General features: G+C 30.6%; 1 protein-coding gene across 4 annotated transcripts in view; it reads left to right on the plus strand.

The window, feature by feature from the left end:
• Nucleotides 1-26205, plus strand: part of Kank (KN motif and ankyrin repeat domain-containing protein 2 kank) — a 39529-nt gene continuing 13324 nt past the window's right edge. The window contains exons 1-4 of one of the 4 annotated variants that reach the window (XM_083043599.1): nt 1-203; nt 20654-20748; nt 21968-22167; nt 22700-22940. In XM_083043599.1, the coding sequence (XP_082899725.1) occupies nt 20703-20748; nt 21968-22167; nt 22700-22940 (487 nt within the window). In that variant the 5' untranslated portion in view covers nt 1-203; nt 20654-20702. Of the gene's footprint in view, nt 204-251; nt 332-10914; nt 11036-18547; nt 18779-20653; nt 20749-21967; nt 22168-22699; nt 22941-26205 lie in introns of those variants that run through there. The other 3 variants (XM_083043601.1, XM_083043602.1, XM_083043600.1) reach the window with 3 other exon arrangements.

Here is a 26205-nt window from a genome sequence, read left to right on the forward strand (position 1 = left end):
ATCTCCCAGTCACTTCTCCGAGTCTGTGCAGTGACCAGTGTACGTGGAAATTGTTGCGCCCGATCTCACCGGCGATTGCCAGGATCAATCGGCGTAACGTCATCGTCGTAGTACGATCGCACGCGCGCAAGCGCGTCGATCCGATCGTAGCCTCGACGATGATGACACGGTTGGCGACATGCGAGAATGGAGAGGGCTGACAGGTTAGTGGACATTTTTCTATTTCTGTGTGGACAGATAAATCGGTTCATGCGAATGATTTATCCGGAAAAGCTGCAGAGTAAAGCAAGACGCGAGAGAGGAACTTTGTGATTACAGGGATGCTATATAGGTATTTAATTAAACATATCTTTAATCCTTCAGTGTTTCAATATATATTTTATATATATATTTTTTTTATATTTATTTATTATATATAATATAATATATAAAATAAATTTAAAATATATATATAAAATATATATATAAAATAAATTTAAAATATATATATAAAATAAATATATATAAGTAAGTGTATATATATATATATATATATATATATATATATGAATTGACAGTATAAGTTATTTATTTAAAATGACTCAATTAAAAAAAATGTTATATGTATATATATAACAAATACACTGAGAATTTTCTCTTAGAATTTTACCCTGAAAATTATCGTGGGACAATATGGTATGGAAAAAATTTTGACAATTTCTCTAATTAATATTTATCACAATAAAAATAATAATATCTATTACAATAAAATATAAAACATGTTTGAGTAATTTTACTAAACTGCATAGTAAAATTTACTAACTATACATATAGTAAAATTAATCAAACATATTTTATATTTTATTGTAATAGATATATTATTATTTTTATTTTAATTAGTATTTTTATTAAATATTAATCAAAGAAATTCTCATAAAATTCTTTCCATACCATATTGCCCCACGATTACCATAATTTTCAGGGAAAATTCTAAGAGAAAATTCTTTCTGTGTAGAAATTTTTTTAATAAAAAAGCGAATAAGAATATGTCTGTTGAAAAACAGTATGCATGTTATCTCATTATCATAATTACTCTCTAAAATGATGAGAAAATTTGTATTAAATCTGTAGAGGGATAATCTCAAACGTAAACAATTTCTGGAATGAATTAATTATCTGACAATATAGCTCTGAATTATAATCAAATTTATTCGCTATGGTATACGTTTGGAATCAGTTATGATGATTTTAATTTGTCATGTAATCGGGAGCGTGAATCTCATTATTAATACGCTTATTGATTTAATTGAATAATAATTATTATTCAATTATTTCACGCATGTTGCGCGCTTTGTTAACGTATCACTTAACGTATCGTTGGACGTCGTACTAAAGAGTCAATAACCCGTATTATGGGAAGTCGATTGTATTATTTTTTATGATAAACCCTTGTTAGTTGACGCGTTAATGTGCAATTTCGCAATAAAATGAGAGATAATTATGCTGCGCGACACTTGCACTAATAAAACAGTTTTCGATACATGCCACTGTTATATTAAAAAAAAATATTTCCTTCCATAATATAAAAAAAAGTAATATTTATATAAAATTTGAAAAGATTTAGAGATAAAGTTTAAAAATATTTATAAAATTTAAAATATTTAAATGTTCATAAAATTTAATATAAAATTATACTTATTGTATTATTTATGTTTATTATTTTTGCTAATATTATTTTTTTTAAATATTGAATCTATATTTTTCAATTTCTTCAGATAATAAAAATGTGTGTAAACAATTAGTAAAAATTTAACATTTCTTTGATTATCATAAAAAAATATTTTTTTCTCTCTAGTAAAATATATACATTAACTTTTTTTAATATTATTGCCATGAAGTCATCTGAGATTATCGCGTTAGCTTAGACTAAAGGGATTTAATATCGGAGTAAGCGGGTTGGCACGGTATGATTATCATATCGAATCGCAGGCAGAGAGAGACACCCACAATAAGTTTTCGATTTGCATATTGCAGAGCGGCGTTACGGAACGTCTATTTATGAACGCTCGCTATCGTTATTTATATTCTAGCTATGCTCGATCGCAGCTCATATCTCTTTATATGTAGCGAGTAGTGTTATCGCGGATACACGCGGATATACGCAGATAAATTTTCGGTATTATCATCACGGCACCTTGCGATTGCTACGTTATTTTTAAACTTTATTTATGAACTTTGATACATTTTTTACGAGAATTTTTTTTATTATCGGCGCAATATCGCATGGTATTATTGATAGGGTTTTTGTTAGAAAACAGAAATGTATTTTTAGGACACACAGGCGTATGTTGAAGACGATACGTGAGTGATGTCTCGAGTATACACGCTAATCTTTGCGGCAAATATAAATCTACGACGTGCATAAGAGCGCGCGTGCACCGTCTCATTTTGAGAGCGTATGCTAAGCATCGAGTCACGATCATTATACGATTGACAGCAATTTTGTAGTCATGTCCGCGAGCGTAATGCATAGGAAAATATTATTAACGGTTAGATCGACGTGAATAAATGACTGACATTCATTAAATACTTTCGCTTTTTGATAAACGGCCTATAAGAACGAAAGTGTGTGAATCTAAAATGTCAAAAAGTCGAAATGTAAGTTTCAGTCTAATCAATTTGACTTAAATCCAATGAAAAGAATTTTGATCAATTTTATTTAAAAATTTATTATACTGAAAAAACCTAGAGAATAAAGAAACTGCAATTATCAAATCTCTCTTTTATATACATATATAGAAAGAATTTTCTCTTAGAATTTACCCTGAAAATCATGGTAATTGTGGGACAATATGGTATGGAAAGAATTTTATGAGAATTTTTCTGATTAATATTTATCACAATAAAAATAACAATATATATCACGTACAATAAAATATAAAATATGTTTGATTAATTTAATTATGCAGTTTAGTAAAATTAATCAAACATGTTTTATATTTTATTGTGATAGATATTATTATTTTTATTGTGATTTATCCCACGATTAGGTACCATGATTTTTAGGGTAAATTCTAAGAGAAAATTCTCTCAGTATACATAAAATAATTATACATAATATAGTATAATTTATATAAATAATTATATAATTGATATAATATATAATAATATAATTGATATATATATATAATATATAATAATATAATTTATATAATATAATTTATATAATTTATATAAAAATTATATAATTATATAATTGACAAAATATATAAAATAATATAAAAAATTTTAATTAAAAAAATAAATTTTTAATTATCGAAATTAAAAATGTGTAGCACAAAATAGATTTAAAAAAATTTGAGGATACTTTTAGCATAACGCGAAATATTCATTAGCGAAATAATATAAATAAGGTTTGAAGTGTGAGATCATCGATTATAATAAACACTACAAACATTATGAATGCATTACATTGGAAAGTAGTATATATGCAGATGCGTGTCTATCTAGTGGCGTTTGCTTGCGTTTATATTTTTTTGTAGAAATGACGACGTGCAGCCTCCGGCGCGTGTGCGATTCTTTCCGTCTCGCGTAATTAGTGCCTTCGCGAGCTGGATTACACACGGCTAGCGGTAATTTACCTGGGGATTAGTTCGCTATTAAGCAAAGACAGCATAAACGCCGTTTCCGCGGAACGAAATAAAAGGGTAATTTAAACGCGCTTTACGAGCGATATACACTTATTTACACGCCACGTTACACACACGCGCCAAAGTGATAGTGAAACACACGAAAAGATAGTTCGTATGTTATCGGCAAGCATTTACATGTTACATTAACATTTGGCACACGCGAAAGACGAATCTTATTGTACTCGAAAAAGTTTACGCGATTGTTAGAATCTAAAATAATAAATAAAATGTGAATAACGTAATTTATTTAGTTTGTGTAATTGTTATTTTATTTAATTTTTTAATATTATACGAATAATAAAATCGTTTAAGTTTGTAACAATATGGGTCAGAGAGTATTACATTTTACTCTTTATAATACAAAATAATAAATAAATAAATATATATATATATATTTATTTATTATTTTATATAAAATGGGTGAAGTGATTATTACCTGAACACCGTGTATATAATAATTAAAAATATGTATATATACCATTATATTAAATTAATAATGTGAGTAATAAAACATTCTTTTGACCTACGTTAAATCAGCATTAATTCGAACATATATATAACGATTCTAATTTGCGTGAGCTTCTGCTGTTGATGATATACCCGCTATTGTCTATTAACTGTTAACGAGATATTTCCATAAAATATTGTATGCATGAGCTCTTCTCGAGAATGCAGTAGCAGGTGCAAATAAACTCTCGTCTCCGTCCTTTTCCCTTCTTGATGGCATCGGAATACGTTTACACGTGCGTTGGCGCATTACTACGCACGTTATTACATAACAGCTTGCAACATTTTCTCTATTCATAATCTCAGTTCGATTTGTAAGAGAATATTTAGCACACACAAATAGTGTGCCATTCCTATGTTAATGCACAACGTAAACTGTCATATCGTTAAGAAAAGCGCCGTGTTCTTTAAGATAAGGTAACGATAATTATGAAATAAATGTTTGACTTGAAAGAGATTTATGTACTTATAAATAAATATGTACTTATTATAAATAATTAATAATTATGTACTTATTATAAATATTTACGCTGCTTTATATTTCTTTATTAATGCAATAAAATATTAATTAAATATTAATTATATTATTTGTAAAAATGATTGACGAATAATAGTATAACGAATATATTAAAAACTTAAAAAATAATAATAGATTAAATTATTAAAATAAATATGAAACTTAATTAATAGATAAAAATTAAATTTTGAACTCAAACGCGCAATTTAATTTTCTATTTTCTGAATAAATATGCATTGTAGTTTTCTATGATCGCGTGCATTCCTACATTGCTAATACATGAATGCAGCTGTCCATATTTCTCGTCACACAAGTAACAGATTTCTCGTCGAATAATTAAGTGGCTATTTTTCCCATCTGCCTAGAGCACATCTGAGAAGGAATTTGTGGAAATATACAAGCATAGACACGGAAAGTTATCCTTTAATAAAAGTTAAGACGATCGCTGATTCGATTACTCAATTATGTAATAAGCGGATATAAAAGTATGTGCAAATTTGATGTCTAATGTAAAAAGAAAAAAATACATGCGTGTATAGATAATCAATTTTATGTTGATAGAAAGTATTATTATTATCAAATTTTATTATTGAATTTTGTAATTTTCCAAGTAAAAGTGTTTCTGCATATATTTATCTCAAATGTGATTCTTGAATTAATATTTCGCTTAAGTTTTGTACATTTACGCTTTCAATGTATGAACGTTAGTTTATTAATTTTTATTAATAAGCTTGAGTCTATTTTTAATATAAACATCAATTTTTAAATCCTAAAAATAATGTTTATTTTTATTTACCAAATATATTCATAATATTACCAAATATATTCATAAAATACACGTTTTATTCGTTCTTGCTTTTAGCATACGTGAGAGGCATTTCTGAATGTAAAATGTAAGAATGAGCAACTTTATTCGCGATGCCGAGACCTTGACATTATTTCTCGACTCGATTGAAACCACGTAAATAATCACGAGTTGTGTGTCGGGAGATGTTTTTGACAACTATGGAAATATTTCTTTGAGACGTTGCAAGCGACGTCATCGCATAATACGTAATCACATCGAAATACGTTTCTCGAATACGTAATCTTTTCGCAGACGTAGTTAACTACAAGTTTTCATTAAGAACAAATGTCTTCAAATTGATATAAGAGGAAAACATATACGATATACTATTATCTGACATATTTTAAATTCAACGATTCTAATTAAATTTAATTAATAAACTGTAATGTATAAAAAATGATAGCATATCATTTGATTTCAGTTAAATTTATGTTTGCTAATTCAAATGTAAAATGATATTTTACGGTTAATTAAATTGAATTAAATTAAAATATGAAGAAAGAGAACATCTAACGAATATAAATTAATAAATTATTCTTGACGTTTCCATATCAACTACATATATAGAGTAAAAAGCGCTGATTTCTATTTAAGAAAAAATATTTAAAAAAAATAAATTATACATGTAAATTATGCATCTTATGTTTTTTAAATCGCTGAATTCGATGATAAAATTTTTATTTAAAGTGGTGAGAAATTGGTCAAAATATATATTTTTTTAAATACCTTTTAAGCAGTTTTACCTTTTTTAGAAATTTTTTTCGATACATTGCAAATATTTGTATGTTATAGTTAATCCGTACATCATCTTTTTCGATTCGACTTTGCATTCTTTTTGTTGAATCATATCCGATCGATGGATCTTATTTCCACATAAAGTATCTCAAAGAGAGATGCTGACGATTTATTTAGAATCATACGACTACGATGATTTTTAACGCGACGATGAGCCTCGTTAACATAAATAGTCATCAAAGAGAACGTGCGATTGATAGATATCGTATATTGGATACAGATAGAATCATACTGAGAACTGTCTATCATTTAATCATCATCTTTGAACGATATCTTTAAACATTGAAATTTAAACTTACTACACATTGATATACATTGCTAGCGACAGAAATATTTTGCAGCCAAACAGTTATCTCCTTCGTTCGAAATGGAAAATACAAAACAAATGATTAGAACATGTGTGGAAACAGATCCGTCGATTCAGTTTTTTTCTTCATCAAACAATTAGTTCACTTTAATTGTAGAAGTATGGCAGTAAAAACACGCGTTTTTTAATCAAACAAAAATACACGTCATACGGAAAAACTATCGATTGTTGTCTACAGATTATTCACAAAAAATATACATATACACAGTTGAAAAATTTGTGTTAAATTTAACAAATATCACATGTCCCAAACGGTCCACAGAAATTTTTGTGTTAATTTAACATAATACGGATATGTTAAATGATGACACGGATATGTTAAATGATGAATATTGTGTTAATATTTTAACATAAAATAAATGCAAACTTCAAGTAAACTTAAAATAAATTTTGTGTTAAATTAACATAGTTTTAATGTAAAAATTAACTAAAAAAATTGTTAATTTAACATTTTATCATCCCCACTTATATTATAAAGTAAAATTAACATTTTTTTCTGTAAATTTTAACACATAAATCTTGTCACTAATAATATCGAACATATTTATTGTGTAAAATTAAAAGTAAATACACATTGTGTTATTTTTACACTTTTTTAAAGTTATTTTAATAATTTAACATTTGAGTTCAATTAACACAACAGCAATATGTTAATTTAACACCAAAATTTTAACGGGGACCGTTTTTAACAAGAAAACACAAATTTTCAAACTGTGTAGATATATATGAATCCTTATTAGAGAAGAACAAATTCGTGCAAATTAAACTTATGTAATCTCATATATGAGATTAATTGTTTAACTATTAACGCCTTCGTCAAAACGTATCATTCAAATTGCGTTCAATATTTTTATGCAGTCAAATCTAAGAGAGTGTAACTTTGCGCGAATCTAATCTTATCGTTTTGTATTGAAAAAAAAATACTTGACCGCGATTTTGCATTCGTTTATTTATTGATACACTAATATGAGACTTGATAATGATAAAATACATCCCCCCAGCGATGAATACTTATTTGGCAAAAACTAATTCTCTCCATGTAAATATTTGAACGTCGTCGAGGCGAAATTTAATATCTATTGCATATCCATTTAATAAATATTGCAAGTTTGCAAAGTATTTCAGCGAAAGTTGACCTTTCTTTTAAAAAAAATTGTAGTTTATCACAAACTATTTAATAATAAAATATTATCGCGGTTGCAAAAATGCGATCGTAATCAAACTAATTGTATAAAATTAATAACTAAATGTTATTATCGCTAAAAATCAAGGCTTATCATATAGAATTTGCTTTCAATGGTGGTTATTAGCGCAAAGTGTACATGTTCTCGAAGTTTTAAATACTCTTAAAGAAGCGGAGCCCACATGCTCGCACGAATCGTATTATTCAAGTTGCAGCACACATGTGTGCTTAATGCGTAAAAGTGTGTGTGCGTAAATGCGCACGGACGAACGAGAGGCTGCGATAGGTGGGCCTACATATGCTTACATTCGTAACCATGTACCGGGTGAAGCAAAGTGTGATGGCCGTGAAAAGAAATTTTTTTTTTGGGGTATCTTGCATTTTAAAGAGTCATACATCTGTACCTATACGTTGTATATATGTGAGTATTTTTTATAGGACATATATAGGCACAACAATATATATAGTACTCATTGCATAACAGAATGCACACACAAACTTTCATTGATATATGTTTTAAATTCGAAGCCGACATTCGTTTTAATCGTGAGAAGAAAAAAGAAATATCAATGTGAGATTTACGTGATTTCTGAAGATCGAAGAGAAGCGACGCGACATCGGCTGCATAAATAATGCATGCAGATACGCATCGAGCGTGCTTATCCCTTTAACGCATGACGTGGCGAATCAATGAATGAGGCTCCTCTCGCAGGTGCTTTAAGCGGGAATGTTTTAAGCACCCTTTACATTTGTTCGTCCGCATTTACGCGTTCACGACCGGCACATATAACACGCACGAGAGAGAGAAGTTTCACGTTGCGCGCCCACGCATCGCACGCCTTCGCGCGCGAGAGAGGCCTCGTGTTGTTGCATCAGGCCCCGGTGTACCGCAGGCCCAATAAAGGAGCACTCACACACGGTGAGATATTATAATACGACGTAGAAAGCAAAAGTGGGATGCAGCTGAATTAATCTAAATAATCTTTGACGATCAGTCGAAACGTAAACACGTAGTTTGTATTCCGTATTTTCTTCGATCGTCATTCCAATGCACGCATTCTTTTTCTTTCAATTTATTAATTTCGTCTTTAATTCATTAAACTCATTTCTCTCGGAACAGAATAATCAATTAGATATATATAAAATACGAGATTAAATAAATATAAAATATAAATATTTCTCGCACAATATATATTATATATATAGATGTAATTTTTATCTCATTTTATTATTATTATATCTTAATGATTTTTTAATTAAAATATAAATAAAACTCGAAATCACACATGGCACGTTTGGAAACGTAACTTTACTAACATCGATCTAATAGCTGCGATTATATAGTTGTGTTTAGTGTGCGCTACAAAATCACATAAGCGCCTTTACCTTTTATGCCTGGAATCAAATGGGCGTTTCTAATTTACCTCCAACACTTGCGTATTAACCCCATTGACGTATGCATTTTTTATATTATATTATACATACACTGAGAGAATTTTCTCTTAGAATTTACCCAGAAAATCATGGTAATCGTGGGACAATATAAAAGAGTTTTATGAGAATTTCTCTGATTAATATTTATCACAATAAAAATAATATCTATTACAATAAAATGTAAAATATGTTTGATTAATTTTACTAAACTACATAGTAAAATTAATCAAACATATTTTACATTTTATTGTAATAGATATTGTTATTTTTATTGTGATAAATATTAATCAGAGAAATTGTCATAAATTTCTTTCCATACCATATTGTCCCACAATTACCATGATTTTCAGAGTAAATTCTAAGAGAAAATTCTTTCTGTGTATTTATATATAATATAATAATATGGTAACTCATATTATATATTTAAAGATTTCTCATTACAGAGTAAATCTTACATATCTTAAATTTTCAAAAATTTTTATTGCTTTTTTATTCTCTGTATATTTTAAATTATTATTATTTAAAGATTTTCAATAGAATCTTTTCATGATACAACATTGTGTCGATGGAAAGAATAATTTATATTAATTTCATTATATTGTTAATCTGGGTACTTGGATTTTTACGAAACTTGAGAGATTCCAATAGAAACTTATACTTGCAATAAAAAAATATTTAGAAATGATGCTTTTCTATGCTGAATTAAGCAGAATTAAGAGACTGGCTGAACAATTGCCAAAATTATTGCTGGACAATGAAAGGTACTCAATCTAAAATTCGAATGTAACTGTTCTAGAAGTATAATATATATATCTACAATTTTTCTCTCTATACATATACACAACCTACTATATATTTCTATATTGTATATATTTCTATATACCTATATAGATTTTTCTCATTTCGTTTAACCTAACCTAACCTAACCGTAACCGAATATACGCACCGAGTTACGCACGCGAAGCGAAGTTCATGTTATTCTTTGATAATAATTTAAAATTGCAACATATGCATAAAAATTATTATTGCAATGTATGCATCAAAATATATTCATTAGTTATGCATAGTGCATAAAAATTCAACACTTAAATCTTTAACAGAAAATGCAAGTAAAGAAATAGAATTTTCTACAAGAATCTTTCGACTAAATAAATACCTGCGCTTCCATTAGATTCGCGCATCTCCAGTCTCTATACATCCGCCACGCTGCACGTTGCACATCCGGAGCGAAATTGATTTCACCGTCGACCGCAATCTTTCAATCAAAATACCTGCGCTTCTATTAGACTCGCGGGTCTCCACCTCCACTCGTCCGCCATACTGCACGTCTTGTTGCACGAAACTGATCGCGTGTCGGATGGGTGGTGGGTGGTGGGTGGTTCTATATACACTCGCGCGTCTTCATACACATCCGTCAGGCTGCACGTCCCGCGCGTGACTGAGCCCAATCACCAATCACAAGCCTCCATACGTATGGAGGCTTGTGATTGGTGATTGGGCTCAGTCTCGCGCGAGACGTGCAGCGTGACGGACGTTGGAGGTGGTCTTCGCAGGGCTCGACTTCATTGGCTGTGAAGTTGAGTTTCGCCGTCAGGTGGCGACACCTCACTGTCTTGCGGTCAGTGTCAGTAGTACGGATCAGTCTTTCGAGAAACATGCAACTTGGCGGAGCGGACGACAGAGACAGAGACGCACGAATTTAATGGAAATGCAGGTATTTTGATCGAAAGCTTCTTTTGTAGAAAATTTTCTATTTGTTCACATTTTTAGTGAAGATTTAAATATCGAATTTTTATGCACGCATTGCAATATTAATAATTTTTATGCATGCGTTGCAATTTTCAAGATTTTATTGTCGAAGTAACATAACCTTGCTTCGCGCGCGTAATTAAATCCAGTTAAGTTAGATTAGATTAAACGAAATGAGAAAATATACATGAAATGTTATTTCTTATGAGTATTATTTGAATCCTAGAAAATGAAACTTGATTATATTGAATTCGACTCGAATTTTTAAGTACATATTGAGCTTGATCCCTATATGTTAACAACATGCAAATGTATACCGATAACTAGCGTCAGTACGCAGTTTGTTGTTCAAATTAATTCTCCGATACGGCGAGCAGCGATAATGTTGTTTAATCTACGCTAATTATGCATCTGGTAGAAATCGGCTAGTGTAAAACAGTAGCGCGATAAAACGATTTTTACGAGCAATTCGCGCTTTAGAGTACTTAAAAATTCTCAATCGTTTATTTATGTTAATGGTTTGATAATTGTTAACAGTCTTGTTGCTTCAGAAATTATCGAAATTACAAAATATTATATTATATTTTAAATCAATAATTTAAAATGGTTTTTTGTGCCTATCAATTTTTGCTGTACCTATAATTTACTAAAAATATACAAAAATTTTAATTATAGAGAAAATTTTATATATGTATATATATTATTTTCCCTATAATTAAAAAAAAATTTTGTATATTTTTAATAAATTATAAGTACAGCAAAAATTGATAGGCACAAAAAACTATTTTAAATTATATTGATTTAAAATATAATATAATATTTTATAATTTCGATAATTTCTGAAGCAATAATTAGACTGTTAACAATTATCAGTCATTAAACCATTTCCTTGCATATTTAACAACTTTTATTTTTATTGAAAGTGTTTTTAAATTATTTCTTGGCTTTCTTGAGATTTTTCATGACAGAAAACAATAAAATTCAATTAATTTAAATGTTACCATGTAATCAATATTTTATACAAAATATCAATAAGCGATTTTATTTTGTAAAAGATTTGTGGCCTTTTGCTACCTTTACAGTATTCACTTCACTCGCAATATAATGAACAGCGATAATCACAAATCAAACACAGCGAGCAAAGATAGGTGTGTGATTGTCCTTCGACTCTCACTATCTTTAGATCCATTAGTAATTTTTATATCCAGCCATGCTTAGATCAAAGCTAACATTGCCGACCACCTTGTCCTTCTCTGTGAGAAAGATCCGACTCTTTTAAATGTGAAATTTCTTTAATTAAATATATAAATGTTGATCTATAATTATAGAATCAAAACTTTAGTAAAGTATTTGCTTTAATATTTTTAATTATTCTCGTTTTGTTATTATAATATTATGTGAAGATATTTTAATTTCATATAATATTACGTATTTAATATTAAAAATTTCTTAAATACGATAAAGATTTCTCTCGATTTTTGTTGAATTGATATATAGCTGAAGAAAATTCGATAACATATTTAAAACATGATATATTCTTTTGTATATATGTATATATTTTTTTTCAAATTTATCAAATATTATCCACACTTATTTTTCAATAAATATGTAATGGTCTTATGTCAGAATCGAATCTGTTGCATAATCAATTGGGAAAAGCACGTATGAATATAGAGAGATATACAATGTATCTCGTATGTAGGTGTTTTGAACGTTTCGATCTAATTCCGCCGGCGATAGCCAATCTACACACATTCGACACTTTAATCTCTATTTATATGTCCCATTGTCGAAGGCGGATGCGAAATAGAGATCAATTTTACGCTCAACTAAACCACGTGTCACGATATATACATACTTATCAGACACTTTATATCGGGAAATCTTTAAAGTGAATGTATGTGTGTCTCTCGTTCATTTGTTATTCGACGATAAATGCGACGCTGATGCGAAAGCAATGCTTTTATATTTGCGACTTTAAATCTCGATCAATGATAGTCAAGTTTTATATGGCGCGCTAAGATATGTATAAAAGCATTGGAGAGAATGTATTTCCGGGATTTGTGAAGTATATTTGATAGATTTTTTATCGAGAAAAAGAATGTCGCAAACTATGATGCGCTTCTTCTAAAAAAATCGTATGAAAATGACCTATTAACTTGAAGGATCCCAGAAATAACTAAAAATAAATTTAAAATAAATTTAAAAAAACTAAAAATAAATAAAAAAACAAAAATAAATAATAGTAAATAAAAAAATAAAATTCTTGCCAAAGCATGCTTTCGCATCAGCGATGGAGCAGTTTTTATCCATTTCCATTGCATTAATTATACTAATTATCAATGAAATAAATATCACACACTATCGCGTCAAATGTTGAAAAGTCTTCTGCTATATATACATTAATTAACTTGTTTTTTTTTTCGTGTCGTATTTTTTTATATACATATAATCATATATATTATAATCATATGTATTATAATCATATTAGGTTTATTAGAATACTTATAAAAATTGATTGCATTAATATTTTTAAATATATAAAGCTCCTTTCCGCTTATATGTGCTTTCAAAATATTCGCGTTTGGTTTCGCGCGGATTTTCATACGATCTCGTTGCCATCGTCGCAGAATTGTTACTTCCTGTTGTTACACCGCGAAAGAGAGCCACGAAAAAGAAACCGCATCTTCGCGGAGGAGATGACAAAAATACGTTCTGACTTTGGTCGTCATCCGGTGCGGTGATATTTTTGGTGTGTGCACACATTCATTGAGAAAAGTCTTAATGGGCGAGTGTAAGGTCAAGCTGTGTGTGTGGGCGCGTGTATGTATGTATGGTATGTATATATTCATACAAATCCATATCGCCGTATGATCTTTCGCGTGTGTACATACTTTGCCTCTTTAGCGACAGACATGATATAAACTGAATCTCGATCTTTATCGAATTATTTCCATTCATTAAAAAGCAGAATGTAAATGGTTGCTCATTGATGTGTTCGAGAGTTCCTTGGATTGCGAAAAAATCGATTCTGAATACACGATATCTCTTTCCGTATTATTAAATAAATTTTAAAGTACATAATAAATTTTAAAATAATTTTAAACATGTATGAAAAAGAAAATATATAATATGTACGGATATTGTTTAATTAAAATTTACTTCGCATATCCAAAATTTTTTTTTTTTTCTTTCAAAAAGATTCTGATTTATAAATACAATTAGATATGGAAAGAGCTAATAAGAGCCAGGCACAGAGATAGACGCGACAAAATTATTTTCAAATTCCTCTATATTTATTTTGAACGTTTTGATCCTTCCTTTGAATCAGCATCAGCATATCAATTTTTTTTATTTTCTGTTATTTAAAATTATTTTTTAAATAATTAAAATAATTTTTCATTTAAAACACAAAGACCCATAGGCATTTTTATATATTCTTTTTACTATGTAAAAATAATGAGGAATATATTATGAATTACTTTGAAATCAATTTGGCTCAATTTTTTTGTTGTTTAAAATATAATTTTAAAATAATTAAAAGAATTTTAAAATAATTTTACATTTAATATAAAGATCGACACGCATTTTATATATAATTTTTACTATATGTAAAAATCGTGATGAATACGTGAACTACTTTGAATGCCAATGTGGCACGAAGATTTGTAAAAATTCGTGCGGCTGTCATTGGCCGTTTCCGCGCGTTGAAAGTGACGAATGGTCGAAAACATAGAGAATACCATTTCTCGGAAGGGCCGACAAGCGTGTTGTTTAAGAGGGTTTGAGAAACACGCATGATATATTGAAAGCTTTATGTGCGCGTGCTCTATCGGGCCCTAAAACCGCGTTAGGTGAGATAGACACCAGGCATAAAACGTGACGCGCGAAAGCTTTGCAACTTGTCGTTTTATGGTACAATCTCATTCGCGAAATGAGTTTTCGAGCTCGTAGAATAAGCGAATAAGTTACAAGCTGCGGAAGGACGACCCCCGAATAAAATTCTCGCGAAGAGATTCTCGCGAGGAATCTCTGCTTTTCTGATTTTCTACGTTCAGGAGATCCGGTCCATGTGTCTACTTCCGAGAGACGGTGCACGTGATTTTTTTTTATCTTCCGTTTTATCCTCGCTCTTTTTTTAGTTTCTTCCTATTTATATATGGAGGAGTAGCGGAACCTCGTAATTATCTTCAAGTATCGCGGTTAATATTACGCTTTGAGAAAAAATGATCGGCAGCCGGAGAGTTGACAGGGAAAACAGGAAATTGTTATTAATATGTCTCGCGCTAACCCTTTACGGCGTTACTAATGATTGTTATGCGTTCAGCTGTATCATGTTACATTCTCGTAATGCAAAGGCGACGGATGCTAATCCATTATTCAACAGACATCAAAGATTCCTAAAATTGTACTTTGAAAGATTCGAGATTTGAGAGATCTCGGAATCGAGAATTAAATATATTTTATTTTAGAATTTTTATATACAATATTTTACATTTTTGTTTCTTATATGTATAAGTGTATGCAAATATTAAATCCACATTAGAAAAAAATAAACTAAAAATTAATTGATGATTCTTTTTACATTTGTATTATATAATAAAATAGATTCAATTATTTTAAATAAAACAATAATGTAATTATATTATATATAATTTAATTCAATTAATATTCAATTAATTATGCAATCAATATTTCGATTAAAATATAATTACTTTTGTGAATCATGCAATTTAATGATAAATATTTTGTTAAATTTTGCACATAAAAGTGCTATGTTTTGACAAGAATATTATTTCCAGGACCTAGAATTTGATAGGTCATTTTCATAAACTTTTTTATCAGAAGAAGAATGCGCATTGCAGTTTGCAACATTCTTTTTTCTTGGTAAAAGAAACTATTAAACACACCTATCAAATTTAGGAAATGACATTCTCCCATCGACCTTTCTAAGAGATTCAATTATAAAATCTATGTCAAGTTCAAGATTGTCTATGAAGATGAAAAGAGAGACGTTGCAAATTATAGACAGATGCAAACAATCGAAGGAATTTGTATATAGTAGCGATAATTTACAATACAACTCCGAATATATAATAACATCATATAGGAAACGAAAAGAGAAAAATGAATTGCAATATACGAGAGAGACTTCTCGAGTATATCTTGTTCTTGCACGATTTCCTTATTGTTTACGAGTCATTGTGTCCATAATCGTGGGTCACGAAGGTCACAGAGACGCACGCAACAAGAAACAATGCGACACGCCGTGAGTTTCTTTCTGTATTCGTGCAGTCTTATCTGATTGGAGAGAAAAATGTGTTTCGTCACTGTACAAGCAACTTTTTCCCTTTGTCGGCAAGACAATTTTCCCGCAGCGGAATTGTTTCGTTTTATTGCACACTCGTGTACATGTATTTATATGCACGCCGCTAATGGAATACCGCGTTTCACTTCGCGAATGATTGTTCATTTCGATCGCTTTTGGCAGATACAGCGAGAATGAAAAGGAACGTGTATAATATGGTGCCGCGCCGAGGCACTTTCGAACGTTTCTTTTCAGTCCGCGTAGGTGACAAATGCCGACGAGGATTTTTATGGCACCGTTTTACTGACGGAGTTTGCTTTGAAAAGTAAGGACGAAGACGACGCTTATGGCGATGAGATCTCTGTCTGAATAAATCTTCTTTCTATCTCTTACATAATTTTATTAAAAACACTAAAAACGCAATTTTTTTAGAAGTTTTTGAAAATTTTTAATATTCAGTATCATGTTTTCTACACGTGTTTATCTAATTTTAGTTATAGGTCTTTTCTGAGCAGAGAAAAAAATCAGAGGTCTTAAAAGGAAAATGTAGCCCCTGATTTTTTTCTCTGTTCAGAAAAGACCTATAACTAAAGTTAGATAAATTAAAATTAGATAAACACGTGTAGAAAACATGATATTGAATATTGAAAACTTTTTAAAAATTCTTCTAAAAAATTGCATTTTTAGTAAAATAAATATTTAATAATATTTAATAATATTTAATAAAATTATGTAAGATAGTAAGATTTATCCAGGCAGAAATCTCATTGCTATAAGCGTCATCTTCGTCCTTACTTTTAAAAAATCAGGGGTCCTAAAAGGAAAATGTAGCTCCTGATTTTTTTCTCTGCTCAGAAAAGACTTTTACAATTAAAGTTAGATCAATTAAAATTATCTCTCCTCTCTTAGTAGGATAGCCACTCTGCCACTTTATATTATATTCTCTTTGCTCTCACTTACATATTTTCTACAGTATTAAAGAAAAAGAGAGAATATAATATCGTAGTTACATCATTCATTTATAAAAGGTTAATGAGAGAATATATGGTTATATAAACTAATTATTATAATTGAAATTCTCAATTTTGATCAAGAGCTCATGATACGTGTACATGTTCTATAATATCCGCTTCTTATAACATTAAATGAAAAATGGTGGAGTTGAAAGCTTCTTTATCTGGCGCACACACATATTTTCACACTCCTACACGATTATATACGTAACCGAGACAGCTGTGTAAAAGCGTCTAGTATCTTATTACCACATTCATGCGTGTATATTAAATGGCGATGACGATAATTTTCTGGAAATTAATAGATAATCGAGAGGAAAAGTGGTCGCGCAAGGGCAATTAGCCTTGCAAGGACGCGCAATCATTATTCACTGCCGTGTTCTCATCGCTACTTCCACTACTTCATCGCTCGCTTTATACATAACTGGAAAGAAAATCTAGCGAAACGTAATAAAGTCCGACTTGAAAACATTTATTAATATAATTATAATGAAGGAATTTTTTTTCTACAAATTGTATAAAATTCTTTCATTTATATTTTTGCTTGGAATAGTCCAGTCATTTTAGACGAAAATATGGCTTCTGTGCAAGAAAATTAGAAACTACTTTTTTTTTTTTTTAATCGCTTTATTTCGTTGTATTAAATAACATATTAAAAATCGAGAACGATATCGGCAGGGCTAAAAAAGTTATTCAAGATGAAAGGTCACGAAAATCAGTTTTTTGCGAAAATCTCGTTTTGTATGGCTCGGAGGTCAATTAAGGTGGTTACAAAAAAAAAAGATCATGAAATTCTCTACAAAAATGGTTGTATTCATTTTTCACGTACGATGAACCGTTTGCGAAATACAAAGATCGATACAAAGATTCTCGATTTTTAATATGTTATTTAAAACAACGAAATAAAACGATTAAAAAAAAAAAAAAGTAGTTTCTAATTTTTTTGCACAGAAAACCTAAAATGACTGGACTAAAAAAAATAATCTTTAACGAACACCCTATATAGAATATCGAACGAATAAATCAATCTCCACGAAGGCGTCGCGCGTTATCGCCAATTTTTATAATACGCGCCTATAGGAGCGTTTATAATTCGTTATCTCAGGAGGTCTCGCGGGCTTATCAACAATGACAGAAATACAGTATCGATCCAGTTTAGCACTGTCGGACAAACGTGATGTATATCACGTTCGCGCATTTCGCACATTTAATTTCACGTTCTCTTTCTTCTCTCGAGTGCAAAATTTCACGCGACTCACATCGACTTACATCATCGCGTTCGTCGTTTTTCTGAAATTAGGCCACGAGAGCTCATGGAGCTCCCCGAGACTTTACTTTCCATTCAGCGATGAGATCGTCGACGGGTCTCTCTATACAGCGTATATACGTGAGTCGCCTTTAAGTGATCTCTTCGAGGTGGTTTTCTGTCGCGAGAAAAAACTCTCGACTTGACCTCGACTCGAGAAATCACCTCTCGCTCGCTGGAAAACTCATTAACTCTCTCCTTCCCTTTGAATCGGTTTACTGCGGAAATATTTGATTGATAAACGATCTATGTCTACGTGACTCTCTCGATAAAGATTTCCACGAAATTATACACTTATCAATGAGCAATCATGTTTGTTACATTTCATATTATGCGTTTGATTTAAAAACATAAAGACAAGTAGCGTTAAAAATCATTTTAGACAGGAAGTTTGATCATTTGAATAAAATGTGAGTTTCGCTTATTTTTTATATTTTATATGTTTGATAATAATGTAAAGTGTTTCATTTGTTTGGGATAATATTATCATTTGACGTTAAAGAAAAGTATCGAGCGAAAATTGTGCTCGAAAATTCTGAAATTGTTTAATTATAAAAAAAATGCATAATATATAATCTTTATTTTATCGATAAATAATATATATGTATTATCTTTATTATTTATATATTCTTTGTGTTACTCTGAAGATATATAAAAGGGGCTTTCGATTATAGAATGTCAAGATGTATTAAATATGAAGATGATGTATGCGAAACACACTTATTTAGCCAATTTCGGAGCGAGTGAGAAAGAAACATTAGCTTTTAATTATTTTCAAGTGTCCATAAAGCACCGTGGAATTTCAAGGAGTAACGTTACCACACTGAAAAAATGGTATTCTCATTTTAAGAATGTCCCACTTATTTTTAGAATACTCTGTTCTAAAATATAGGCGTCAAAAGGATCCTCTTACCTTAAAAGAGAAATCCTCTCAAGTCTTCTTTTTCAAGACACTTATTAACTTCATTCATTCTTCTAATAAACTAAATAAAATCATTCACTGACCAACATTGCATTGCACTATAAATTGCAACACTATAACTGCAGCAATATGACTATATAACGTCAAATGAATAGAACAAAAACATTATATATTAAAATATTATATACATAATATTTTATATATTAATTAGAGATATTAATTATATATTTATTAGATATGATATATTAAAAATATTATATACGTATATTATCTTAGTTTTAGAAGATTCTTAAGAGAAAATATCTATTAAGAAGAATTTTTATAGTCTTCCACTTCGAGAATACAATTTTTTCAGTGGCAAGAAGAGTCTGCACGAGAGAGCCGTGTTTATAAAAAAATTACAGCTCCGGTGGCGTTTCGCCGGAAACGTTCGTAAAAATATCCCCGAGTTTTTTGACTCGCACACACCTTCCGAACAATTAAAAGCTCGCGGGACAAGACCGACCGACAAGAAACTGCGGGAGGACGCGTTGCTGTCGTCAGACCAGAAATCCGGGATACGAAATTAGCTCGCGAACACGCTGTGAAATGAAAATCAAGTTTAAAGAGCGTTTACTTTTTCGCCATTTTTTCTATAAAAGTATGTGCATTCTCATTGATATAGAATAATCCTTTCACCGTAAATTGAATGCTTGCTACATCTTGCATTAACTGCATTAACGAAGTTTTTGCAAGAAAACTATTTGTACAATTTAAGAAATGCAGACGGGGCGGCTGATTAAATCAGGACGATTCTCACGAGGCGGATGGTTAATAAAATTATGCAATTATTCCGAGAAATCAGACGATTGTGGCAATTGTTGCGCAATAATTATAATTAGGATGTGCAACCAATTGTCTCGACTTTCCCTCGAAAAATTTATCGCCTTTATTCTTCCTCTTTTGCGCATTTTTGCAGACGTGTAAAATTTCTACATGCATGATGTACCCTGTGACATTTACACGACTAATTACGGTTTTATTTGCACTTTCAGGATTATGGAAATACGAATCTACGAGCGCGTCTGCTAATCAGACGGAATTATGGCGTTGACTGTCGTTCCCTCGACCCGCGTTTTTAATGGAAACGGTGAGTCACTTTTAATAAAAGTGTATATGTATCTGTACAATAGGAAATCGTTGATTGCCAGGAATCCGGGAATTGTAAGCGCAAGAATGCAGAAAATTTATCGGCTCGATATAATTTTCTAGTGAAAACCACACGATATTAAAATAAAAAATAGAAAGATTAAAAATGAAAATAATTTTATTATTAATAAAAGATTAAATATAATAAATTAATAATATAAAATAATTATTTTATTATTAATAAGATTAAATATATAATAAAAATAAATTAATAATAAAATAATTATTTTATTATTAATGAGATTAAATGTAATAAATTTTTAATAAAATAATTATTTATATTCTTTATGCTATACTTTGCTATTTTATTTTGCATAGATTATTTATTTTTCCCAATTTGTATCTGTGTGCATAAATAGACACCTGACACATGTAGAACCTAATTCAGGCATCGACTGCGATGCGTCGAGGCGAAGTTTATTAAGTCATTCTCACATATATCGCGATACAAGGGGATAATTTAATTCGTAAATGAAATCTCCGTACTTATCAGGTTGATGAACTTTGCGAGATTATTATTACCGTGTCTCTCTGGATAGTCGCCAATGGTTACAACATATTTCGGTTTACGCATCGCGGCCGTCAACCTCGAACAAACGTATGTTCGACTAGGAAGAACAATGCCCGATTGATTTGCTTCTAACAATAGAGCTCACACATTTCTTTCTTGAATCAAAACACGCAGATAGAATCATATGATTAATTAATTTAATTGTCGTTTGCAATCTAGAACTCTGAATAATATATTAATCATTAGTCATTCGCGAATTTGATATAAATATCTTCTGGGTATAAAAAATTGATTATAAAAATATAAATAAAATAAAATATAAACGATACATTTTCAGCAAGCGTAATAAATCGATTGTAATAAATAATTAATATAAAATTTGAATACATTTGTAATTAAGAATTCACACGAATAATTTATTTTAATTAATTTCAAAGAAGTATAATGTTTTTGAATAAACAGAACTTATGTAAGTATTTATATAATTAACTTACGTAGAAATTATATCCGCGTTATCTTTTTTTTTCTGAGAAAATACAACCTTGATTAGTTTTCTCAACACAATATAAATATTTTCTCATCTTATTTTAGATAAATATTTATAACGCTTTTTATGAACTTTTTTGAGGTGTTATATTTGTCTTTACAGTGGGAACGCAGGCGTACGTTTCCGGTTCGACGGGCTCGAAGTGCCTTTGCTGCCCTTATGGATATCATATTGATCTGGATTTTGTACGCTATTGCGAAGCTGTCGCGGCCGGAAGCACCAGAGATAGACTCAGCACGGAAAGACGCAGAAAACGAGAACGCCGTAGACAATGTCAGTCAATGGAGGTTCTTCTAGGCCTGGTAATTAATATTATAATTATAAAAATATTTAATTTAATACAAATATTTAATGTACAAAGTAATATGGAGTACTTTAAAAAATATTGTACAGATAACAAGATTTATTTAAAATAAGTCTAGTATTTATTTGAAGTACGATTAATATAATAAATATTATTTGACTTTTATAGTGCTGACAAAAATGTAGAAATTTTTTAAGAGATAAATTTTATACTTGAATATAAATATAGATTTATTATATTCAGATTTTTAAAAATTTTACATCTCTGTAAAAAATACCGTAATCTTAACATTGTATCGACTTATTTCACACATCTTGCGTCTGATTCTACACTTGGTTACCGTTAGAATTTACTGACTTTAATGATGATTATGCTCGTCACACAAGGCGAGCCGAAACCGTGAAGATTCGAGATAAATCATTCGATAAAGCGCGGCAAAACGCATCGACATAATTCACATTTGGACGTAGCAAACAAGTATATTTCCATTTTACAACGTTAGTTATTATTTTCTTTATTTTTGATTTTAGGTGAGTCCGGCACTAGCGGGTATAGAAGCCGAATTATCAAAAATACCGCAAGAATGTACGACTGCGAACGGCGTTGCTACTCTATTAAAATCGAATCATACGTCGACGCTGAGGCAGCAGAAAGATTCGCGTCCCTCGTTAATTGTGGATCTCAGCGACGTCGTGGGCGACTTCGAGGCGACCCTCAAACGATCCTCTAGGTCATCGAAGGTCTCTGAACATCGATTTCCCGTGGAGATTGGTAAGATATCCCTTTTATCTCTCGATTAAAGCGAAAAACATCGTGTTTTCTTCATATTATTTAAATTACACAGGTTGTGCAATAATAATCGCCCCCTCTCGTGCAGATAATAAGGGTTAAACCGAGGAGAAAAATTCCTGCACACGAGAGATGGGGGGATTACATTATCTCCTATTATGCATAGAAATAATAATAATATTTAAACATTTTATAATTATATTCTTAATTACGCGATTCTCTATATATTAACATATCATATCAGGAATTCGACGTTTGCAGCGTTTTTCATTAGAAACTTTTCAATTAATTAGTGATACTATTTTTTTAAGATTTTACAATCTGTTGAGTATTACTGTTCTTTTTCAAGATCACTGACTTTGTTAAGGAATAAAAAATTTATCCGATCTCTGAATTAACGGTTAAAAGTCGAGCTTCAGCGAGTCGAAAAATCGGAGTATTATTTAAAAGAAACGAAAAAATTCTCTTTCGCAAAAAACGCTGAATCGTGCGACGAATTAACGGTCGCAGTAAAAGCAAATCGGTATAAAATATAAAAGAGATCCGACAACTTCACGCACATTCGATTTCCGTGCGCTGAATCCGCTCACAGCCATCTTGGGATTCTTCATGGCCCAATGACCTGCTATATAGTAAGCAAGCAACGCAAAGAGGGTAACGGCCTTTTCCGTCTTCAAAGCAGCCGCCTTTGAAGTCGATATATACGGAACATATTAATTATTTCACGATACCGGAACATATTAATTATTTCATTATGCGATCACCTTGTTATATGGACACACTTGTATTAACTTCGCGAAGTTCTGGCTTGCTAATCACCGCAAAAATCGAATTGTCCGAAATTATTATAGGGAAACGAGTCTCGCATATATAAATCGACTTTCTATTAGAAATTAATTATACCGAGAGCTTTCAACAGGTGATAATTGAACAACATTTTGTCGATCGAAAGCGCGCATCTCGTAGCTATAATTAGTAGAAAAGAAGTAAGGTTAACGAACGAACGGTTCGCTGCACTTATGATCTCTCTCGCGCGTTATATCCTTGGCAAGTTAAAGCAAACGTATTTATCATTCAATATTTTTTCCTCGAATTGCAATATCATTTTATGGAAATCGTGGAAAATACAGTCTCTCTCTCGATAACGAGGGGATGCGACCTGGAATATGCAATTTTCTTCTTTTTATTTATAAAGGACGCACTCAGAATTAATAAGCAATTTTTATCATCAGTATGCGATGAGGAAATATTATTATAAATTATTATTATAAATTCATGATTTTATAAATTCGTAACTTTTTTTAAGCATCGTCTGCCTTTAATTAAGAAGAAATTGCGCTATCGAATATTTTACTTGGCAGATTTTTAAATTTTTATCGGAGATGTCTGTTTAAAATTACTCCTTTTATAATTGCCGTAAAAAAGTAGCTTATCTTTTATCTCAGAAAACAAATTCCGTAACGGTTTGTGCAATGGTTCCTAAATTTTGCATTATGTAACATTTTAATGCGAGAAAAGTAATGTAGAAGTCTGAAACAGATTTCACACATTACATAATTAACAGTAATATTTATTTTATTACAACAAAATCTAATTTCCATTTTCATCAGACATTTAAAACCATTTAAAACTAAAGCTATTTTGAACAGCATAAATGTGTCATTAGAGATGCAATGAGAAAGAGATATTTTATTTAAAGATGAATGCAATGAACAGGAAGTGTCCCAGTTGAGTTAAACGTGTCATTCGCGAATGATTAAAAAAATTAGTCATTATAATCTTTTATTTCGCCACACTCTCACTCGCTAATCTTCTAAGAAAGATAATCATTTCGCACGCACATTTCACTCTTTCGCCGATTAACGAAACTGTTACCCGGGTCAATTGTGTTTCACAAGGCGACATTTCTCACGGTTTCGAGAGAGTTCCTCATCGCGAAAGGAAGAGATCTCCTTATATGTCGACGAGAGCTCATTCTTACTCTCGTTTCTCGACTTATCGTGCGACCCGGCACTACTATTAACAACGGAAATGTGTCCCAAAGCGGAAATGATTGTATCTTCTCCTGCCAATCAACTCTTAATTAGCGCGACATGTATAATAGCAACAATGTGTTCTCGCGGAAAAGTGTAAAACTTAAACAAAGAGACTGAAAATTGCATCGCTTAATTTTATTCTAGCATTTTTAAACTCTCAGGTTGATTTATTAATTTTTAAAATTCTAACATAATATTGTGCCTCGAAATTTAAAACTTATCAAAGGTCAAAGTTAGTTTCGAATATTTTTCTTGTAAATATTCTTCTGGTGTTTACAAATGATAATCTTACGTTAATGTTACGTTGGTTCACGTTTCACTTTTTTGAAAGTGAATTGTTATTAGGATTTTTTAATTATGTGAATGATATCAAAACAGTTTCACTTTTATTGATGTTTTCCTTATTATTGTATCATCTTTTTCTCTATATGATATCCATTATGGATTAAAAAAATATCTATTTATGTATGTATACAAAAGAAAAAATTTACTATATATATTTATTTATAATAATATATAAACGAAATATTAGGCAAATATATAAATCAAAATTATAGTGATATAAATATTTCAGAAAACAAAAAATTTTATAACAATTAAAAAAGATATAATATATTATATAAAATAAGATAATATATTATATAAAAAAAATAATAAATAATGCATTACAAATCTACGAAAAACAAGAAGGGGAGAGATTCTCACAAGATATATCATTATAACTTTAGAAGATTAATATGTGCAAAACATCATGAATTAATAAAATATGCGCATTTTCTACATCATGAACTAACAAAGAATAGCAATATAGAAAATATTATCTCAATTATTTTTTTTTTTCTACATGAAAACTATTTCCTCGACATTGCTCATCAACTAAATCGCTCTACGTGAAAATGGAGGCAACGTACTTACACATACTTTTAATTGCACGTCGCGTCGTTTCTTATGGCTTTTTACGTGCTATTAAATCGCGGTTCAAAGATAAGCAGCCATCGTTTCTCCTCGCGAACACGCAAAGAGGAATATGGTATATATATATGTATATGTAGAGACTTTTGCACGCTGTGAAACGCGACGGGGAAGTCGCCGGTGCATGGCTGGAACCACCTGCTTCCGGTCGTTGTCCCTGCAACCGACGACGGCGGTTGTAACGCGTGGAAACGCGATGCAACCGCGGCTACCCCGCGATTACACTGCCGTTACATAGT

This window comes from Prenolepis imparis, unplaced genomic scaffold (genome assembly GCF_030444845.1).
Source record: "Prenolepis imparis isolate NDT839.2.m4 unplaced genomic scaffold, iyPreImpa1.0 SCAF_8, whole genome shotgun sequence".
NCBI classification, from domain to species: domain Eukaryota; kingdom Metazoa; phylum Arthropoda; class Insecta; order Hymenoptera; family Formicidae; genus Prenolepis; species Prenolepis imparis.